Below are 19486 nucleotides of genomic sequence, written 5' to 3'. Positions count from 1 at the left end.
TTAAGCGCGATCTCGAAATTTTTATTTTGTCATTCTAATTATTTATTGCTATAAGAATAAAGTTCTTCGATTTTCATGAGTATTAATCAAAGCATTCCCTATGAATCGCAATTATTTCCCACGTGCCTCGAAAAGTGAGTGTGCAGCATTTTATTCGTTTGAAATTTGTTTGTTGGTACAGTGGAATCCCTCTTGAATTTGTCCATTCGTATTATGTATTCGTTCCAATTGCAAAATGCCTTAGCCACCCAAGAATGGTTCTTTTCATGTGTTAATTGAAAACTATCATTTTTCCTCGCTCTCACTAGGTAGTGTAAATTCAGGAAGTTAAGAAAGATCTGAGGTTTTCCAGGCGTGTGATGATGTTGAACATGACATCGTCATCAGGGCTTGATCAAGCCCTGATGACGATGGACGACACTACCATCGAAACGTCGGCAGAGATGGAGAACCTCATCCGGTGGGAAACCCGAAATAACTTCAACAAATTCAGGAAGTTGCTTTCTTTCTTATCTTCAACGGCTTAGCAGATCCATCCGTGATTCATTTCTCTCACGTGAACGCTGCGATCGGATTCCACTTGTGGGAAGTTTTATGTTCACCCCCATTTTTTGTCTCTTGGCACGGAGAAAGCAAGATTTTTAATGGTCTTTGAACATTTTCATGCACGTGTAGACAATGAATGTGAATGTTGGAAGGCATGTCCCATTTTTCACCGTTAAGGTGCAGTTTACCATTGGTGATGTAAAGAATCATCGCTTTAAAATTTTATCTCCAATGATATTGATGCAATTATGCTCATAACTTTCAACCTAGTTGGAAATAATGTTTTTACTTCACTGGTCGTACCGAAATTTCATCTTATTTTCGGTGTTAAAATTTCAGAAGTACTGCGAAAGTATGAATTTAATAGATCTTCCGTTGTTTATCTCGGTGAGGTTTGTGGTTTAGTAGGAATTTATTCTCTTCAATTATGAAGATTTCAAATTGGTGTCGGTTTTGAATGACAGTCATGCAGTTATTTCCTTTTGAATTGCGAGGAAAGCCGTGCAGACTGGAATATTCACGCTGATGCGTAGTTTTTTCCCTCCCTCTCAATTCAGAATTGAAAATTTTCGCTTCCGTTAATGGGAGAATGTAGGATTATTTCCACGGAAAATCACCGATTGAGCGTTCGCAGGCATTAATCCAGCGAGCGAGTCAGCATGGCTTGGTGTCGAATCGTTTCTTTTCCTCCCTTGAGCAACGAGTTCGATTTACGCATCCCCTCACCGTTAAGCGCACCACATAATTTATCCCTCGGATTTCATGAGGAAATTGTTCTCCCATACCTCCTTTTACCCTTTTTTTCTCTCATCGTCGGCTCTCTTTTTCCAGATTCCGTTGCATGCTCACGCGAGTGAATGCTCGCATGAAAATCCGAGAGGACATTTGATATTCCGAGTGACATGATGGTGAATTAGTGCTTCACCTTTCTCTGCTTCCCCCATTACCTGCTTAACGGACGCCTCATCCTCGTTTCCGTATATCTCTTTCTGCTTCTCCCGTACCCTTTCCTTCTCACACTCTCGTTGTGGCTAAATAGCGGGACGATGCACCTCCCATTGTCATTGTCTGTGCCTTTTGAATCGCACAGGGGATGTATTGGTGTGTAAGTGCGCGCACGCGGATGTCTTTTTTTTTCTCCTCAATGCATTGTGTGTAATGCACGTTTTCTGTACCTCCCTCCCCGCCCCGGTGAGTGTATGTTTGCATGTCCTGACTCTGGTAGTGCATCCCTTTCTACTCTGGGTTAAGTTGTCGTTGTTCATATGAGGGAACAATGTAGCGAGAGTAAGGGTAATGGGGCGGTGGATATGGTTTCGCTAAAGCTTTCGGATATGCCTGCTTTTCTCTATCCTAATCCTCATTCTTTCCACCGTGTGCACTCTTAGAAAATTTAGCCTCTTTTAATGAGCTAGAGCGAGCTCTATGTCGATTCCCTAGTTGTATCCAGCGTTATTCTAATTGTCGCGCTTTAATTTTTCTGCTGTGGTAGGCTTTATCGTTTTCTTCATTTTGGTACCTGAATCATGAAGCCCTCTTGTGTCTGTTATCCTGTAAGGTGCGACAATTTAGTGCTGGCATTTTTAAAGGTTAATGTAATGTGAGGGTGAATATAAGCGAAAAGTCTGTTGCATTTCATTTCCCCGTCGTTTTATGTACTCATCCTATTTTCTATCGCATTTCCTTTCGAATATAAATCAATCCTGTGGAACTGATCTTATTTCTCTGCCTCGTTATTTCTGTTTATTACATCGCATTAGCTTTCATATTGTAGGCTTTATTACTAACTTAATGTATTCCTGTGGTTTTGAAGAGTTATTTTTATTTAACGTGCTCTCATGGTTCTCTAGACTTTTGCCATTTCATTTTGTAAAGCCGCCGTAAATGTTGAATGGTACCAATCCAAAATGAGGAGCTTTTACGAATGCTTTCCTTGGAGCGCTAACGAATCAGGTTTTGGTGAATATTGAAACTGTCTACATTAATTCATATTATATAATATTTTTAACACCCATACCTGTCTTATTAATAGCTCTTTAGCCTATAGTACACGTAATTACCTTTTGCCCTCATATTTTTGGCATAGGGCGTAAAAGACCGTTTTATTAATGTATATTTTCACAGAAGCTATGTTATATATTTTATTCTATATAAACTATGACCTTTTCAATGCATTTTGGTTCTGTTAGTGGCTACAGTTTCTACTCACCCGAAGTTCAATACAAAAGTTGGTTTGTAAAGGTTAGGGTAGAGTTCACCCCGGACTGAGGAACTTGCGTATGAATATCTCTATTCAGGATTGGGGGCCAGTTCGTTTCCCTGTGCCATCTCGCACTTCGAGGTTATTCGTTTCGGACTTTCCAAAGTCTTCATCCAGGAACCCAGAATCCTTAAATCAGCAGCCAAGAGTTCAAGCCACGTGGCAACCACGCTCCCCAATAATTTACGCCTAATAATTTGATTCACCATGCGCACTTACGAAGTGGTATTTAATTATTACGTTTACTTTCTGTAAATTTAGTCTTTTGCGGGTCGCTTACTAATGGAGCGTTCTTATTTCCACAATCAATGTCCTTATTCGAATAATTATCCTCGAAGGAGAAATGTTTCTAAGCAATTGTATGAAAGGGAATTGGGTTGGTGTGGTGGCTTGGCTTCCCACCCCGTGGGCTCGGGTTCAAATCCCAGCGGTGGCAGAGAATTATCAGAGAGTGCCCGATGCCTACCTGAATGCTGTGTGGAGGACATTTCAAGCGCAACACTCCGTCCGTCGGAAAGTACCTTTTTCCAAATTTTTGCAGCTTAGGTGGGCCTGACTCTGATTTACAGGGGGAACAAAGTTTAAGTCGTAATTCTGGGCTCAATGTATAGAAGTATAATTGCGAATTTGGCAATGAAGAATAACTGTACTAAGATAAATAATTTGATGAAAAAAGAGAAGAAACCATTCGAAGAGAAGATACAGATCGTAACTTACTCTCTGCAGCTTGAAAATAGATTAAAAAGCAGATTGGTAATCAACCAGCAATAGAAATGTGGAGAAAAAATATGATAGTTGGATTAAGTTGGATAAGTATTGATATTCATCTAGGCATAAAAGAGCCTAAGATTTGGATGATGGAAAAATGTAGCCATCTTAATAAAAGATACAGTGTCCGGCGTGATACGGTGGAAATCTTTGATATTCAGCTTAGTAAAACCTCGACAATGACAATGGCACAAGTTGCCGAAACCATGGTCGGTTTAAATAAAAGTGTGTGGAAACAGACAAGTGGTTTTACTAAGCTGAATAGCCATCTTAAGATTGAGACTTTTATGTAGATTCTCGCAGTTAAGGTAGTTGCTCATCCCCAAGGAAGATGCTTTGCTTTTAATATGCTTTTGATATCCTTGATATATCCTTTTTTCCTAAACACTTTCAGTTTGGACGTGATGTCATATGGACTGCATAATGCTTTTTAGAGTAGTAATGATTATTTTCTGAAGGACTGCTGTATTGAATGGAAAAAATCGCTGATGCCAAGCCTTATTGCAAAGCATCTTCCTTGGGGATGACTTAGTATGATAAAGGTGACAATAGTTGATTACGAAGACATGACCCGATCAAGCCATTTTTCATGTGTTTTACAAGGTGCGAGTCTTACCCAACAAGTACTGTGCTAAAATTTTGTATCCATGTAAGTTTTACCCCCGCATACATGCGGCAATAATATAGGAATTAACTGTTAGATTTCTGAGAAATGTTATCTGGTTATTAATATTTAGGGGTCCATATAATATTTTATTCTACGCAGCCTGATGAATGTTTGGGTTATAAATCCTTTGTATACATATCTTGGAAATTGGTTATTCTTTTCTGAAGTGGTAGAAATTATTTTGAACCTCACCGTTGTTGAATCTTTATCTGTAATTTTATTTTTATCTTCCAATGATCAACGGAAAGTTGGATCTTTTGAATTGCTTTATATGACGCGTCATCTAAAATGCCTCGTCGTAACAATATAAAAAGATGGCTAGTCAGATTTTGCACCTCACCCATTTTTAAACCATTTTACAGGAACTATCTTTATTCAGCCTAAACGCTTCCGTTTGTCTCTTTGTTCATAGTAATTCTTTCAGTATTCTTGAGTGCTTTATTCATTGCATGGTTTTATTCTAATCGGTGATTCCTTAGGGTTTCCCTCCGCGTTTCTGCATTTTTATGGACGTAAAAAAGTATTTCTGGATCAGAAATTAAATGGATTTCGAAATCGCTGATATAAAGACCGATCGCAAAGCATCTCCCTAGGGAATGACTGAGTATGGTATTGGTAGAAATAGTTGATTTACATCCACATGACCTGATAGAGCCATTTGTCATGCGTTAGACAAGGTGCGAGTCTTATCAGTATGTGATATTTTTCTGTGCATAGAAAAATGGGTTAACGCGGTAGAAAACCCGGAAAAATCATAGCCTACTGTAAAAATCTCCGCGGAAACCTACATGAACAATTGAATAGTTTTCCGACAATCCTTGTCGCCATTTGGAGGGCTTAGAAGCAAATTGGTGTAAGCAAAAAAATCAAAGTTTTTCTACAATTAAAGTTTTGCGTTTTTCATTGTTTTCAGGATTATAATCCTTTTTTCATCTTCATACCGGTGTTAACAATACAATTTACAGTTATTCATTGTTGGATTTCATTATGCAATGTTACGATTCAGCAATCAGTGTCAGTTGCTTGGATACACAATGGTGAAAGTGACAGTCACTTCATTCTCAAAGAAGTTGGAATTGTGCTGAAGGCTCCCACTAAGTGCTGGTACCTGGCATAACAAGTGTAATTATGTCTCACACGATTGCATTTCTAGGTAGGTAGACTATTAAGGAGTCGGTTGTCATGGATATCTCAAAAATCAACAAAAATTGACCACCAATATGTTTTTTCAGCCTTCCATTTGATGCTGTGTATGAACCGTTGCTTGTTGCTTACTATCAATACCATTTCATGTTGTTTGCACCATGCACTCAAAGTATCCGCTTCATTGTATCCACGAGCATAATTGTAGCCAGCAGTCATTCCTAAACATTTCCCGTCGGTATAATACGAGGCCCCGCAGACATGCGAAAATAATGAGGGAATGCACTGTTAGTGTTCCTTCAAATGCTATTGGGTTACCAGCAGGCCATCCGGCGTTGCTCGGAGGATAGTACCCAGAGAAGTGGGAAACTTGGAATTCGTAGACACGCAGTAGGATTTTCATGTTTTCCCTTTCAGCGTGTTGAGAGGTGTGCATACACTGCAGGATGCCCAACCACAGAAGTTGTATGACGTGACGTAACAAACAATAATGAGAAAGCGAGTCGGACGTAACCAAAAGTAGCATTACATTCGAGAGCCTGAGATGCAACTGTGTGCTAACTTTGGTCTCAATCCGTGCAGCCGTATGGAAACGCTTCGCGGACAGACAAACAGACCTTCTCTTCTATTTCAATAGATTAATGTTAAAGGTTCATATGATGTCTCATGAAGCCTACATGGAAAACTGTTTAATGTTGTCGACATTCCTTGCCAGCATTTGATGCTATGTTTGAGCCGTTGCTTGTTGCTTACTATCTATTCCATCCTCATGGTGTTGGGGTCATACACTCAAGGTATCCACTAGCATAATTCTAGCCGGCAGTCATTCCTAAAAGTTCCCCGTCGGCGAAATTCGAGGTCGGAGACAAATATGTAAACCGACAACAGTTGCCGGGATTAATTCCTTCCTCAAGTGTGCATTGTTCCTCCCCGTCTCTGGATTTCAGTGGGAAAAGGGCGAAGGTGGGGTGGTGATGATGAAGTGAAAAGGCTTGCGCGACTACCCCGCTACAAGGGCCATCCTCGTATGCGCTCAAAGCTTTTGTAATTACCGTCCCAGGACCGTCGCCTACCTTGTTACTCCCTGTCTCCTTCTTCTACCGCGTGTGTGACCGTTTCATTGCCCAGCCGATATTGGTCGTTGCCGGCCTATTGCTCCCCCGGCCGACTTATCGGTTCCCGTTATTTGCGCTGCGAAGAGTGGCACGCACGCCCCCGTGAGAACAGCGTCAAGGGTTTTGATGCAAGGAGAAGGCGAGGCAGGGGTGGGATTGATGCAGGAGGAGGTTTCTATGGAGAGGGCCAGGAGAGAGTCCAAAGGGGAAAAGGTGAAATCGGGGAACGGAGGCAAAAGTCGTCTTGATATATATCGTCACGAGGCAAGCGGGTGAAGAGCGCGACTCCCAGTGTACAGCGCCTCGTTAGCGTCGAGTGCCACCTGGCGTCGTGCACTTGTAAATATATATTTACGTCGTTTCCTCCGCTGCGCGGCGCTCCTTCCTCCCTCACCCTCCTTTTTTTAATTACCGCCTTTCTTAGAGGCGACCTCTCGCTTCTTATTTTTCGCTCGCAAACTACGTTTCGCTCGCAAACTACGTTTCGCTCGCTCTCTCCTCTGCCTCCTTTTGGTGTTTCCATTCTCTTTATTTCTCTCCGTAACGTTCTTTTCCCTCCCTTCTCTCCCCCCGTCCACTTGTCGTCCTAACGCGAGCGCGATAAGCTCCGGCCTCTTCACCCTCCCGAGACTGTTTTCATTTCGTTAGTTTTTTGTTTTTCACGGAACGCCGTATCGGGCTAGCAAGTGTCCGCCTTTAATTATTTATGCATAAAGTCGCGCCCGGTGTGAGGCTTTTTATTCCGGGGACTTGTGTAGCTAGGGATTTTTGTTGAACGAGGGGGAATGGGCTGTATAATTAATGTCAAACGGATAGCGACCGTGGAATTTAGTCGTAGCGGAAGTCGTTGGAATGTTTTTGAAAAATGGTCCTGATAGGGTTGTCACGTTTTTTACGCTTCTATAAAAGTCTTGTTTTCCTCCAATTTTAGGCCTTCGCTTTCCATTTTCAGCGTCAGCAGCGATAGTAAAGGATGCCAGGCCAATTTGTAGCTACATCTAGCTTAAAACTAACGTGCGAAGTAAAGTTTCTTTCCGCTCTGATTTTTACTTCATTTATCTATAAATATGATCGAAATATTCGTAATATCTATCCGTTTTATTTTTATTTCATTCTTTTTTTAAGCTATTCAACCTATATATATACCCCTAATCGTCTGCATATAAAGGTGGTGGTGCAAAGGAGAGGTATAAAACTGCTTATATGGCTGTGGATTTTCAGATAAGTGTGGATGTGATTATTTCAGATAAGTATGGATGGGTCGCTCGATAACCCCAAATTAATTATTGAATCGTATTGTGTGTTTATTGAATCCTTTGTGAAGTGCCTATCACAAAAGGCTTGTTTGATATTCATGGGTGAAAAATAGTCATGCTTTCAAAATTAATAATGGAATGAATGGAACCATTATGATTCGTTCAGATTACGATTGTTCCAGCAGTCGTTGGAACTATCGTGCATTCACACAACGGTGGTTAAAACCTGTGCTGTCATCTAGTGCTGACGTATAAAATGAACGAGAATTTACGGTAGGCATAGCTGTTCTGGTATGCAGGGTGATGATAATACTGTTTTCCACTTGTAATTAACGAATCATTTTTCTTCCGCTCATATTCTTCCTTGTATGGACAAATCCATGGAAAAAATAGAGCGAAGGGAGCTATACGAACTTTTCGTCTTTCTCTCGTCGCTTCCTCTTCCGGTCTCCCAGCGCCCAACCATCGTAAAGTGGCAACGTTCGGAACTACAGTAACTATTGTCAGGACATGCATTCACACTGCTAGTTCGGTCAACTATAGTTAGGACGATTGCTCGGAAAATCATAATCTGAACGAGGCATTGCTGGGAAATAATGAGCTCAGAGAAATCGTAGAAAGAATTTCTCAAACCTCGTTTATACATTTGTTCTAAGGCGTAAAAATTAAGTTTAAATGATGTGCTTGAAGTGTGCTAAATCTAATATCGGCTATTTTGAGTTAGCATCAATGCGACGATTGGCATATGTTGTCATGAAATTAATTCTTTCCATCAGCCTTTTTGATAAATTGCCGTCGAGAAATAACATATCTTTTCTGGGAGGCAAAACTACTTGTATACAAAACTTATTGCTTCCTAATTTTGTTTAACGATGTTTATTTTTTTTATAGTCTTTGCCGAGATTAGATGCGCGATAGCCCTTCGAACGATTGAGGTGATCCGGAAATTTATACCTGCGACCAATGCGCTAAATTCATGAAATAAAATTCATGAACCCCTACGGTTGCGGCAGACCGGGATGGGTAGCTCCAAAGAGATTTTTAATTTTAAGATAATCTATTGTTTTTCATATTTTTTATGAAAACCTCTGTTCTAATGAAACAGTAGCTTTTCTGTTTTTTAATATCAGCTGTGTAACGAAAAAGAAATTCGTTTCTGCTTCGAAATGAAAAAAAAATGACGCTCGGTATGCGATTATGGACATGGGAGTGTTTATGTTCAGCCGGAAGTTAATAATGTGAAGTAGCTTGTTATACTATTTCTTTTCTGAAGTGTGCGCTGAAAATTATATTCTCTACGAAATGGTGCTCATCATGCAAAGCATTCCTCACGTTCATCTGTCACCCTGTTTTCTCGTTCTTCGCTGTCATCTTTACCCGGATTGGAAAGCAGAAATTGTCGTCAGGCATAATTTTGCCGAATGTCTATTTATAATATGTCACCACAGTATTCACTTTGCGCTCTGTGAAGGAATAATTTAATACATGGTAACGATTACCGCCGTCAACAACACCTGGTAACCTGGTCGGGTTTGAACCCATGACAATTAGATTTAGGGGCCCGAGCCGGCTACTTTTATGGAAGAGGGAAAGTAAAACGGGGTTAAACGGTATCATAGGTTACAGAACTTGTGGTTAAAATTCATTGTATTCTTCCTGCTACCTCTACAGAAGATAGTAAATATTCATCCATATCTACATACTACTACGCAAGCCGCCTCAATAGGGGTGTGGCGGGGGTGGGGGAATTGGGCACCAGCCATTTACGTATGAAAAGGAATTCTGTAACTCAATTACGCCCATAGCATACATTACAGTCCTTTATCGTTCGGGGTAAAACGAATTCCCCTATCTATCCGTTCGGCAAAATATCTCTCTTAATTTATCGTTTATGTTGGACCTCGAAATATTTTGGTTCTCAAATGTGATGTTCACTGTGTCGTTCTTAAAGATATCTATTCCGAATGGCTCAAGCAATCTAAGCCTAGCACGTAGGCTCTGAGTCTCGACCAGGTCCCAGAGTGATTCGTTTCACGTCTGTGTAAAGCTTTCTGTACGTCCGTTGCAGTTGTTGAAGCTTTGCGCAGCTTTCATTCGTGTTTTATTAAGTTCAAGGATTAAGTCTTTCTGCACCGATCCCCTTATTCTCGCTGCAAGTTTTGCCGGATGAGTGCGAAATAGAACACATATGTACTCTTTCATCAAAATATTGGAGCATAGTATGGAAAAAAGGGAACTTGTGCATCAACGAGAGGCGAGTGTCTTCAGGCTTGAAATTAATGTGATTTTGATGGCTATTTCCTACTTTCGGGGCATCTAACTCATTGGTGCAAGCAAATAAAAGTTGACCGATCAACGGAAGAGAAGTTATAGTCTCTTTAAGGCCGTTTTACACGGGGCACGGAATTGCGCGAATGCGTGAACGAAATTAGAACAGGTGCTATTTTGCCGTCTCGCATCCACGCATTCTCGCATGTGTTCTAGCAATTCACCGCTTTCCACGACGCAATTTTGATTGCGCCTTCGCACGTACGTCAGACTGCGCAATTCCGTGTACCGTGTAAAACGGCCTTTACAGCTGTTCCTATGCTGTTCTTGACTTGAAACCACACCATGAGTTTATACATTTTTTGACCTGGTCCTTGTCTTTTTTTATCGAGACAGCGTATATAATTTGTCGCCGCCTTCTCCTCGCGTTGGCATGAAGGGCCCATCTCGCCCCCCCTTGTCAACAGCCCTGAAAAGGGTATCAGACGTTTTGTTCTTCGGACACTCCTCTCAAAGCAAAGAGTCATTCGGGGCGAACTTGTCCGCCTGAAAGGGCCGCTTTTCCCATCAGCCCCCACGCGCAATGATGGCTCGCGAAGGAGGCCTTAGACGAACACGCCCTTCTTTTCCACTCCTCGTTGACCTACCCCCACGATTTTATTTTTCTCCCTTTCCTCCATCATGTCACTGCGTAGACACCCACTGCCTGCCCACTGCCTTCTCTCAGTCGTCGTCTCAGCGCGATTTTCTTTCGAGTGACCCCTTAAGCTCCCCCGATCCAATTTCCTATTGAGAAAACTTCCTTTTTTTTCGTTCCTCCGATTAGGTGACCCCCCTACCCTTCCGTGATCTCACACCCGCCCACTCGTCATTTCTTCCGTTCTTCTTTTTTTATTTTCAATCGTCTTTTTTTCCCTTTCTTTTTTATTCCGTTTTATATTGCTCTGATATTGATTTGGCCTGATTGATTAGAATTAAAAGATAAAGCATAATTGTGTGCTATTAGCCATTCAAGTGCCGTTTGTATTTTTGTTCATTTACTTATCTAATGAAACCACTAGTGTTTCAAACATGACATCATCATCCGTTTTTTATATTTTTACCTTTACGTTAAAAATGTTATGATTTGGCTGAATTGTTTTTCCGAAGCATCATCCAATTTCTCAAATTATGCCAATGCAAAGGTTATGATTCATCAGCTGTCTGAATTTTAGGCTAATGAATTAAAATTGTAACAGCCAAAGGCTTTTTAAAAATCTGTATCGTCTGTAATCCAGTCAAAATAATGGTATTGAACTATTTTTAGTGTATTTTCTCATATATGGGAAAAAGATGCCATTGTATTCCGTTTGTCTATATAAACACATGCATCTGTCCTATGTAACATGATTTTGATGGTGGTTCTAGGTTCGGTAAGGAATGCCCTTACCAGAAACGGATGATGATGCCCAGGCCACGAATCCACGACCTTAGGCTGAGGTTTTGTTTGAGAAGACATGATGAATTTTTTTGGCATTTTCACAATTTTTTATTAAGTTTTGATAGAAATATTTGTGCTATAAACATTCCAATTGTCTTGCAGTGAAAAACGATCCCTTTGAAATAATTGCCCGTGAAGAATTTTATTTCTAATTTTCTTTACTATCAGCAGTATAATGCACTGATTGCTGTAAAAAAAACTGATTTAGAGTTTTCTTCGCAATTCACTTTTTTCGGTTAATTTTTGCGTTATATCTATCGCAGCGCAATGTTTTCATCGGAGTTTGATATACCAGTCGCAGTTTAATATACTAATTGCATTAAAAATCTGATGTATATTACAAGAGAAAATTCGCTCCATGTCACTCACTTTAATGAGTACTGATCTATTTTTTCTTATCTCCTCCCTACCATTTCACCCGCTCTTCCTTTACGCATCCGAATAGACGGATCCACAGCCCCAGTACGTTGCCTCATTCCCTCTCAATCCGTAGTTTAATTCGTGGAAACGGATTACCGCTCAGTACGTGTTCAAGTGGTTTCGGCGTTTTCTGATGAAGAGGGAAGGAAAAAAAACGGTCCGTGTTCGTTTTCAAGATGGGGGCGTGGTTGCTGGGATTGTTCCTTTGTTGCTCACTTTGCTTTTTGCTAGTCCCAATCTGTTTGGCTTCTATCTTTATTTCATGTTTTTATTTTTCTCGTAGAACACGAATTTTTCACTCAGTATTTCTGAGCGTATGACTCACATTTACAAATGTTTTCACAATTTCTGAGCCTGAAATCGATCAGATTTCCCCGTTATTATCTTATTTTGAAATTTAATTTTACTCCATTTACTTGCTTAGGTATGTTCCATTATTAATCGAAATTTTTTCGTGTAGTCTAGCGTTCATAATTAGAAGAAATAATTTCATGTAATCATGCTTGTGAATTATAAGAACTAAATGAGGCTACAGTTAATGTATGAATAGGCCTTTTTTAGCCTCTTTAATGTTGAAGATTCAAGCAACTACGCCTACTTTGTGTAAATGGGTTTTAATTTGAGTACGCATTCTGCCATAACGAAATCAAAATCCTTGCTAATTCTAGGAGATACTGTCGGAGAAATATGCACACCTGCTCTAGATTGTGAGTTATTCTTGACGCATAACTGTGTCGTGAAACGTATTGGAAATAAATTTTGAGGCTTTGAAACTGCTTATCCCTAAATGTTTTTCCTAAAAGGTACACTAACACTCCTAGAGGACATTATTTCACTATCATGATTGCTCAGGATTTTTTCCTATCCACAGGGTGGAGGATAATTGTGTTATCAAATTTTAACCCTCGATAGCTGATGATAGAAGGAAACAAAATTAATAATGACGTTTAGGTCGAAAACGCTCCATTTTTATCTACTGAAACTTTGAGCCAAAGTCTCTGTAGTTATAAATAGTACGTTTTCGACCTGAACATCATTGGTAATACTGGTTCCTGCTGGCATCAGCTATCGAGGATTAAAATTTCATGATAATGCAATTTTTCTCCACCCTGCATAATAAGGTGGTTTCCTATTATTTTTTTATCGCCTAAATCGAAAGATTATTACTCCTGGAGTTCGTATTTCACGCTTTTAGATTTTTAAATGACAATATCTATTTTTCACGATGAAATGAAAAGTGAAAAATTTCAAGCGCGCGGAAACGCGACGGCTAAGTATGAATGCCGGGAAAACTACGTGTGACGTTTTTCTGGTTCCCGCTGCCGCAAGTTAGGTGACCTTGGGGCCAGGCTTTTAGCGCTGATACGACGCAGGATGCTAGCAGGTAGCAGAGTACCTTGCTAGCTGGTAGCGCTTGGCTTAAATAATGATTATTAATACCTTATCAGACGAAAAAAACTTTCCGACCTAAGGCAGTTTTAATAGGTGATTATTAAGAGATGTTTCCCTGAGCTCTGTGCCTCGTGCATGCATTGGTAATCTCAGACTATGAAAAACTCCTATCCTCTCGTGTAGAAACTAAGTCCCTGTGACGTCACGTGGAGTGGCATCGCATGGGCGCCAATCTGGCCTTTTTCAAATGCAGTTAAAATTGACAATTGCCATTCGTCTAAACCGGTATTTCTAAAACCAAATAATTTGTATATAATGAATACACTAATGGTGGATAACTAATCGCAATCAATGCCTTCCGTTTTATTTGACGAAGGAAACTACCCTATTTACATTTCCGTTAGTGCATACGTTCTTCTGTCGAATTTGCTACCCCTACGTCTCCATATCATCACGCAACCTTTTAGAAAAACACGAAGACCACTTAGTATCATGCTGGTGTGAGGAGTCCATTTTCGTGTCTGCGCAGCGCCTCATTTATCCTCGCGAGAACGACTTACCTCTGTACACACCGGTATCCTTCGCTCCTCATGTCTCTCTAGACTACATCGCCGACGCGAGAAACTTTTTCGTCACTTTCCCTCGCCTCAGGACACTCTCCATTTCCTTCCCAAGGAGGGAAATTGAAACTCGCGACGCGCTCGAGTGTGTTTGTGGGATGCGCGGAAATTGGTAAACGTGGGAGCGGAGGAGATTATCCCGCCAGCCAGTCAACGTCTCACCTTCGTTACCGCGTCGAGAAGCGTTAGAGGCTTGCCGCGCGTCGAAGGCCGTAGCCCCTTGGGCGAAGAGGGCGTTCTGTTTGCCCGGGAGAAAGTCATCGGCTGTCGTCATCCCGAATTAAGAGTTCCTTCGCCCACTGCCGAAAATGTTTCATGTCCTCACGTACCCCCTAGAGCTCTTGTCGCGAGATGGCGTCGCCACCTGTCCAGTTCCCACACCTTTCCCTATTACTTCCCCAAGAGTAAAGAGCAGTTTTCCCCCCGTGCTTCGTGGAATTAGGACGGGTGACGGAATTAGGCTGGCACCCTATAAGGGATCCGATGTCGTCTTACCTCCCTCCCATCTCATCAGCACACACTCCCGCCCCTTTAGGTTAGATACGACGCGGATGGTGTTAGTGATGGTTTCTACGTTTGCCATGATACCGAAGCGAGGCTTCTAACTGCGTTTTACTTGAACACTCATCAGTAAAACACAAAATTTCTCTTTGCTTGCGCTATTAATGCGGTTGACGTAAGGCAATTGTCACCCAGTTCCTCCATTTGCCATATGTTTTAAATCGAAGTAATGATGCCTGTTACGTAGGTGACTAGCAATATAATTACAAAAATAAAAAAAATATTGTTATATCCCAAGCCTTCAGTTGAATCAAATACGCCAATAACTTATTAACATTTAAACAATTCCCCCTGAAAAATAGAAAACACGTATCGACCCATTGGAGACGTTAGGGTTTACAACGCAGTAACTAATCGGAGTACAGTGACCACAGGTCTTCCCCTTCTTTGGCCAAGGAGTCTACGAAATGATCTCGCTGGCATCGACAGGTATCGAGCCCTCATTGCCACTGATGTAAATTGCGAATTTGTAATGTTATTCTAATTTGAATCCAGAGTTTGTTGTCCAAATTTCCTCCACACAGTCGTGGTTTATGTCATGATAAAGACCTTTGTGTTCATTTCATCCCTTAAGTAGATGAATATGTTATGTGGATGAAGAATCAGTAGAATTATCCACAATCCGATGCAAGCCTTTTTAATTGACAGAATGGGAAATAGATTGAAGAAGCACCAATTAATATGGATTTTTTTGTTAATTTTCTTTCCAAAATTTACTCGTGGTTGGAATATTTCCTCATTTTTCGATGATAATTTCGCGCTGAACAGAGTGTCCTACAAATATTACAGTTTCCATTTAATTAAGTTTACTCTCTCTTGGGTGGTAAATCTTCCGGAAAACTTGGTAAGTCGGGGAAAGTCTTGGAAAATCTTTTTGTGTCGTAAGTAAAGTATGTAAGATAAGGAATGAAAGTAATAGAAGCAATGTATGTAAGGGAAGGAATGAATTCAAGGGAAAGAATGAATGTAAGGGAAGATGGCAGAAAACTATAGAAAAATCAATTTTACTGTGTGAATTAAGTGGTGTTATAACTTATACTCTAAGACAGAGGTCTCTCACGACAGTATTTAAACATCCCATACCGAATATTTATTTCAGAGGTGCCCTATGAATGTAAACATTCATTGCTCGTGTCATAGTTTTCGGTAATGGAAGATTGGTATATACTTGTAATTTATCATATTTTTTTAATTAAGAGATGAATAATGTTAAAATACACATTATATAAGCCTGGACAGTTGTGACCATAGTCGGAAAAACTAATGGAATTCCGGCCTAATATTGGAGTGCCCACCCTGTTTCTCTCTTTGGAAACTCCAACAGCCATTGTGAGTGACTCTAAACCTTCCTATCTCACACTCCTCGTTCACCCCTATGTATGTGTCTCCGGGTGGCATGAATCCAATACACCCCCATTCGAGCTGCTACCCTCTTGTTTGCATAAGCATGGGCCGCTCTCTAACTTGTCATTCATTTAGGCACACCTCACGTTTTGGCGATATAGACACCCTCAACAGACTTAGCCTACAGAGACGAGGGGGCCGATTTCGTGACAAGAGGGCTGCTTCTGGGAATCAGCTAATTCTGAAGAAGTTGACCTTTCCAATTTTAGCTTCTGCTTACTTGCTTCTGCCTATAAATGCATCTTCCTTGTACCGGATCACGATTTGGTTTTCATGTTTTTCCAGTAAGACATTTAATTTTTAAATCTTGATGGCTATATTGGATGCGTATGTAATCTAATTAGTGCGTATCATGGTTAGTGATGTAACGGTGATGTTAGTAGAAGTCGAGTATTGAGAACGTAGTGATGAGTTGTGTGAATTGGAAGGGTGTTTTTTTTACTGGTATGCTGTAATGGAACGGTAAATTTGAGTCATTGGAGAAAGGGGTTCGGTCAAAAAAAAAGGCCTGTTGATGAGGCATGTACGTAGAAACTAAAGAGTGATTGAAATAGGCGAAGAGCAGTAGTTACCGTTTATATAAGAATGTATGCAATAAAAGATGCTATTTCTAATCTTTCCTTTACCTTCAGTACCTGAACGATGGTTGTCCATCTTGTTTAGTAATTCCTTTGAATTTGCTGTGACACAATCATTATTGAGTGCTTTTGATGTTCATACTACTCTTAGTTGAGATTACTATTTTTGCAAATTACTATTAAACTTCGAAACTCCTGCTTGTTACTTATTTTCTTAGCTTGGAGTATACTTTGCCCTTGAATTTTACGATTACGATTAACGATTTACGATACGAGTACGTTTTACGATTAGGCTTGACTCTTGCGTGTGGGGAGCTACTGCGACGTAATGCAATGATAATACAAATCGGCTGAGGTCTTGACTGTATCTATTAGCAAGTTGAAGCATTTCAAAATTTTACGCCAAAGGAATTTATGATTATGGATGTATCTTAGCGAAAAATGTTGAATTAGCTACTTAGATAGATTAAATTGTTACGTATTTTATTTTTTTAATTATTTCTAATGAGGAATCATTAGTAAGCCAACATTTAATGTAATTGTATTGAATAAAAGTGGAGGTTTTTAAAATTATTTTTCCTTCGCAACCGTCACTTCCTTTGTTTTCCTACCTCTTCCATTACGGAAGTGCATTTAGAGCACATTTGTAGCGATAGTAATGGCGAGTTATCATTTTGGAGCTACTGCTAAAACAATCTTCTTTGGGGCGTGAAGTAGTCTTTATTGTTGAGAAATTGACCAGAGCCCTTTCCCCTGTTGATTATGCATCCTCGAGTGTGAGTACGCTATGCGTGTTGCATCAGGCATGTGAGAATCCTCGTGGTGCGCCTCCTTAGCGGTTTTCATTACTTCGTTTTGCCGTTTGTTTACCAATTAGTGGCCCTGATTTTATTTTTCAGGCTAATAATTGTAATGAACATGACGTATTGAATTTTTCGCATTGCCTTTTATAGTTCTGCGCCCGTAAATGTGTAATTTATATTCTAAATCCTAACGTTTTGAGCTCGTATCATGTAAACCAATGTCTGTTATTTTTTGTGTTTTAGTTTGTTGAGTATAGTTAAGTCGGGAAAATACAGCTATGAATCATTATGATTGCTTCGGGCTGAAAAGTATTGGTAGTGAGTCTCTCTGTGTTCACCCTTAATGTAAAGGAAACTTGTTATCCTTACATGCACTATTGCTCAATGCAGGCATGGTTGATCTGCATAGCGGCAAACTAAGTAGCGATATAGGACGTAGTTTCTTTTTATGTAATTTAGATAAGTCAACCCAAATTTCTTACTATTGATTCCACTAATTGGTTAGTCTGGATCATATAATTGGTTAAATTATGCTAACACTTACGGGTTACGACATTCAGGTTTCTGGATTGTAAAGATTTTGGTTCCATGGATACAAAAAATGCTTATTTCGTCTCTACACTCTTATTTTGTGTCTTAAGGAAATCAATACCCCCTGGAAGTTTGGCGTGAATTTTGATCGCTGGGCGTGGTACCATGTCCCACTTTTTAAAGGATTTGGTGTGTTATCCCTGATCTTATTTCTTCTTCTTTCCCCATTTTATTGCAGGAGGCCAGAATATGGGAATCCTGGGAACTTTCCCTCCTCCAGCTCCGTCTTACCACTCTCAGCGAGGTGGCATGCAGCGTTCCCATTCTTGGCAGTCTAGTCACGATTCTGGTGGAAACAGAGGGTAAGTACTGATATGTACAAGCGCTGATATTTTAATCCTAAGAATGTGAATGTGTGGCATTTAACACTTGTACTGATGACTTAATAACCATAATTGAAGTGCATAATTTGATGGTGATAGTTTTATAAATATTATGTGGGCTGTGGGAGAAGAGTAATTATATAATTCTTTTTTTTAGAGAAAGAATGAGCATAATCAACCTTAAGCTTTGCTATCTTAAATCTTCCGATCCATAATTTTTGCATGTGGATTTAAAAAATTTGTACTCATGTGTGATTCCTCATGATCATTGCGGTGATGTATATGTACATATCCCCTCTAGTTTCTTGCTCTTAGTGGCAGATCTGTACTCAGGATGAATTTTTTCATCTAGCTCCTCCCATAATTATTTCATTTCACAGCAAAGAAATGACTCGCCATCCCGAGTGCTAAATCCATGAAATGTTATACGTTAACCTTTCCGAGTCCAAGTTCAGTTGGCGAATTCTTAAGCAATTGATTCTTTATATTCACGGAGTTGTACAGCTACGATAACTTCTTCCTCAAAACCGAATATCGCATAAATTTTAGTCTTTATTCTAGGAACTGTTAAACCGACATCTTGGGTGTACCTGCGTTAAAAAATAAGTTTTAAGTTCTCCGAGGGAGGAAAGATGATCGCGTCCATTGTGTCACACTTTTTGACTCCCACTGACTTGTTTATTTAAGCAAGTATCTTTTTGTACCCGTTATTCATGACTTTCTCACTTTCAAAAGCATCATTTGTTAAATTGCGAGCTGAATTCGTAGCTATCGTTCTCACGGTTTCCATGGTTTTGATAAAGTTTGTGTTTTCCAAATCTCCCCTATCTGTTGATAATACGAGATATGCTTGTTATAAGTTGATGCTCGTAATAAAATCCACAGGTCTCTGTCGACCCTTTGTATTTTATTATGAATCTTATTTCGAAAATAATCGTTAGCGAGCTAACTATTCTCGTTCGCATGTTTGGCGGTGATTTACTATTGCATCAATTACTCAATAATAATGAAGTTTTTATCAGCGTATTTTAATATTGTGGTGGACACATTTTAGAATTTTCAATTATTCCTAAATTTACGAGGTTTGAAGAGTACATTCATTTCAATCCCTCTGGGACATTATTCATTCGCTTTTGCTTAGCTTCTGTTGTATGGAGGAGAACGTTTGTTGGCGTTTTTAAGCTCATCTCGTTTCTCAGTTGGATTAATAAAATTCCTAATCAGCTAAAAAGTGCCATTCCTCGTTTAGACTTTTCTCCCTGGGCCACGACAGCGGCGTTCAGTCTGCTGA

General features: G+C 40.0%; 1 protein-coding gene across 1 annotated transcript in view; it reads left to right on the top strand.

Annotated features, from left to right (window-relative positions):
* LOC124167521 (5'-3' exoribonuclease 2 homolog) overlaps positions 1-19486 on the top strand; it is a 320190-nt gene that overhangs the window by 282597 nt on the left and 18107 nt on the right. The window contains exon 19 of the mRNA XM_046545458.1: positions 18051-18174. Coding sequence (XP_046401414.1) covers positions 18051-18174 — 124 coding nt within the window. The remainder of the gene's footprint in view (positions 1-18050; positions 18175-19486) is intronic.

The sequence above is a fragment of the Ischnura elegans genome, chromosome 11, assembly GCF_921293095.1.
Source record: "Ischnura elegans chromosome 11, ioIscEleg1.1, whole genome shotgun sequence".
In the NCBI taxonomy this organism is placed as follows: domain Eukaryota; kingdom Metazoa; phylum Arthropoda; class Insecta; order Odonata; family Coenagrionidae; genus Ischnura; species Ischnura elegans.
This window is presented reverse-complemented; position numbering and strand designations above follow the sequence as displayed.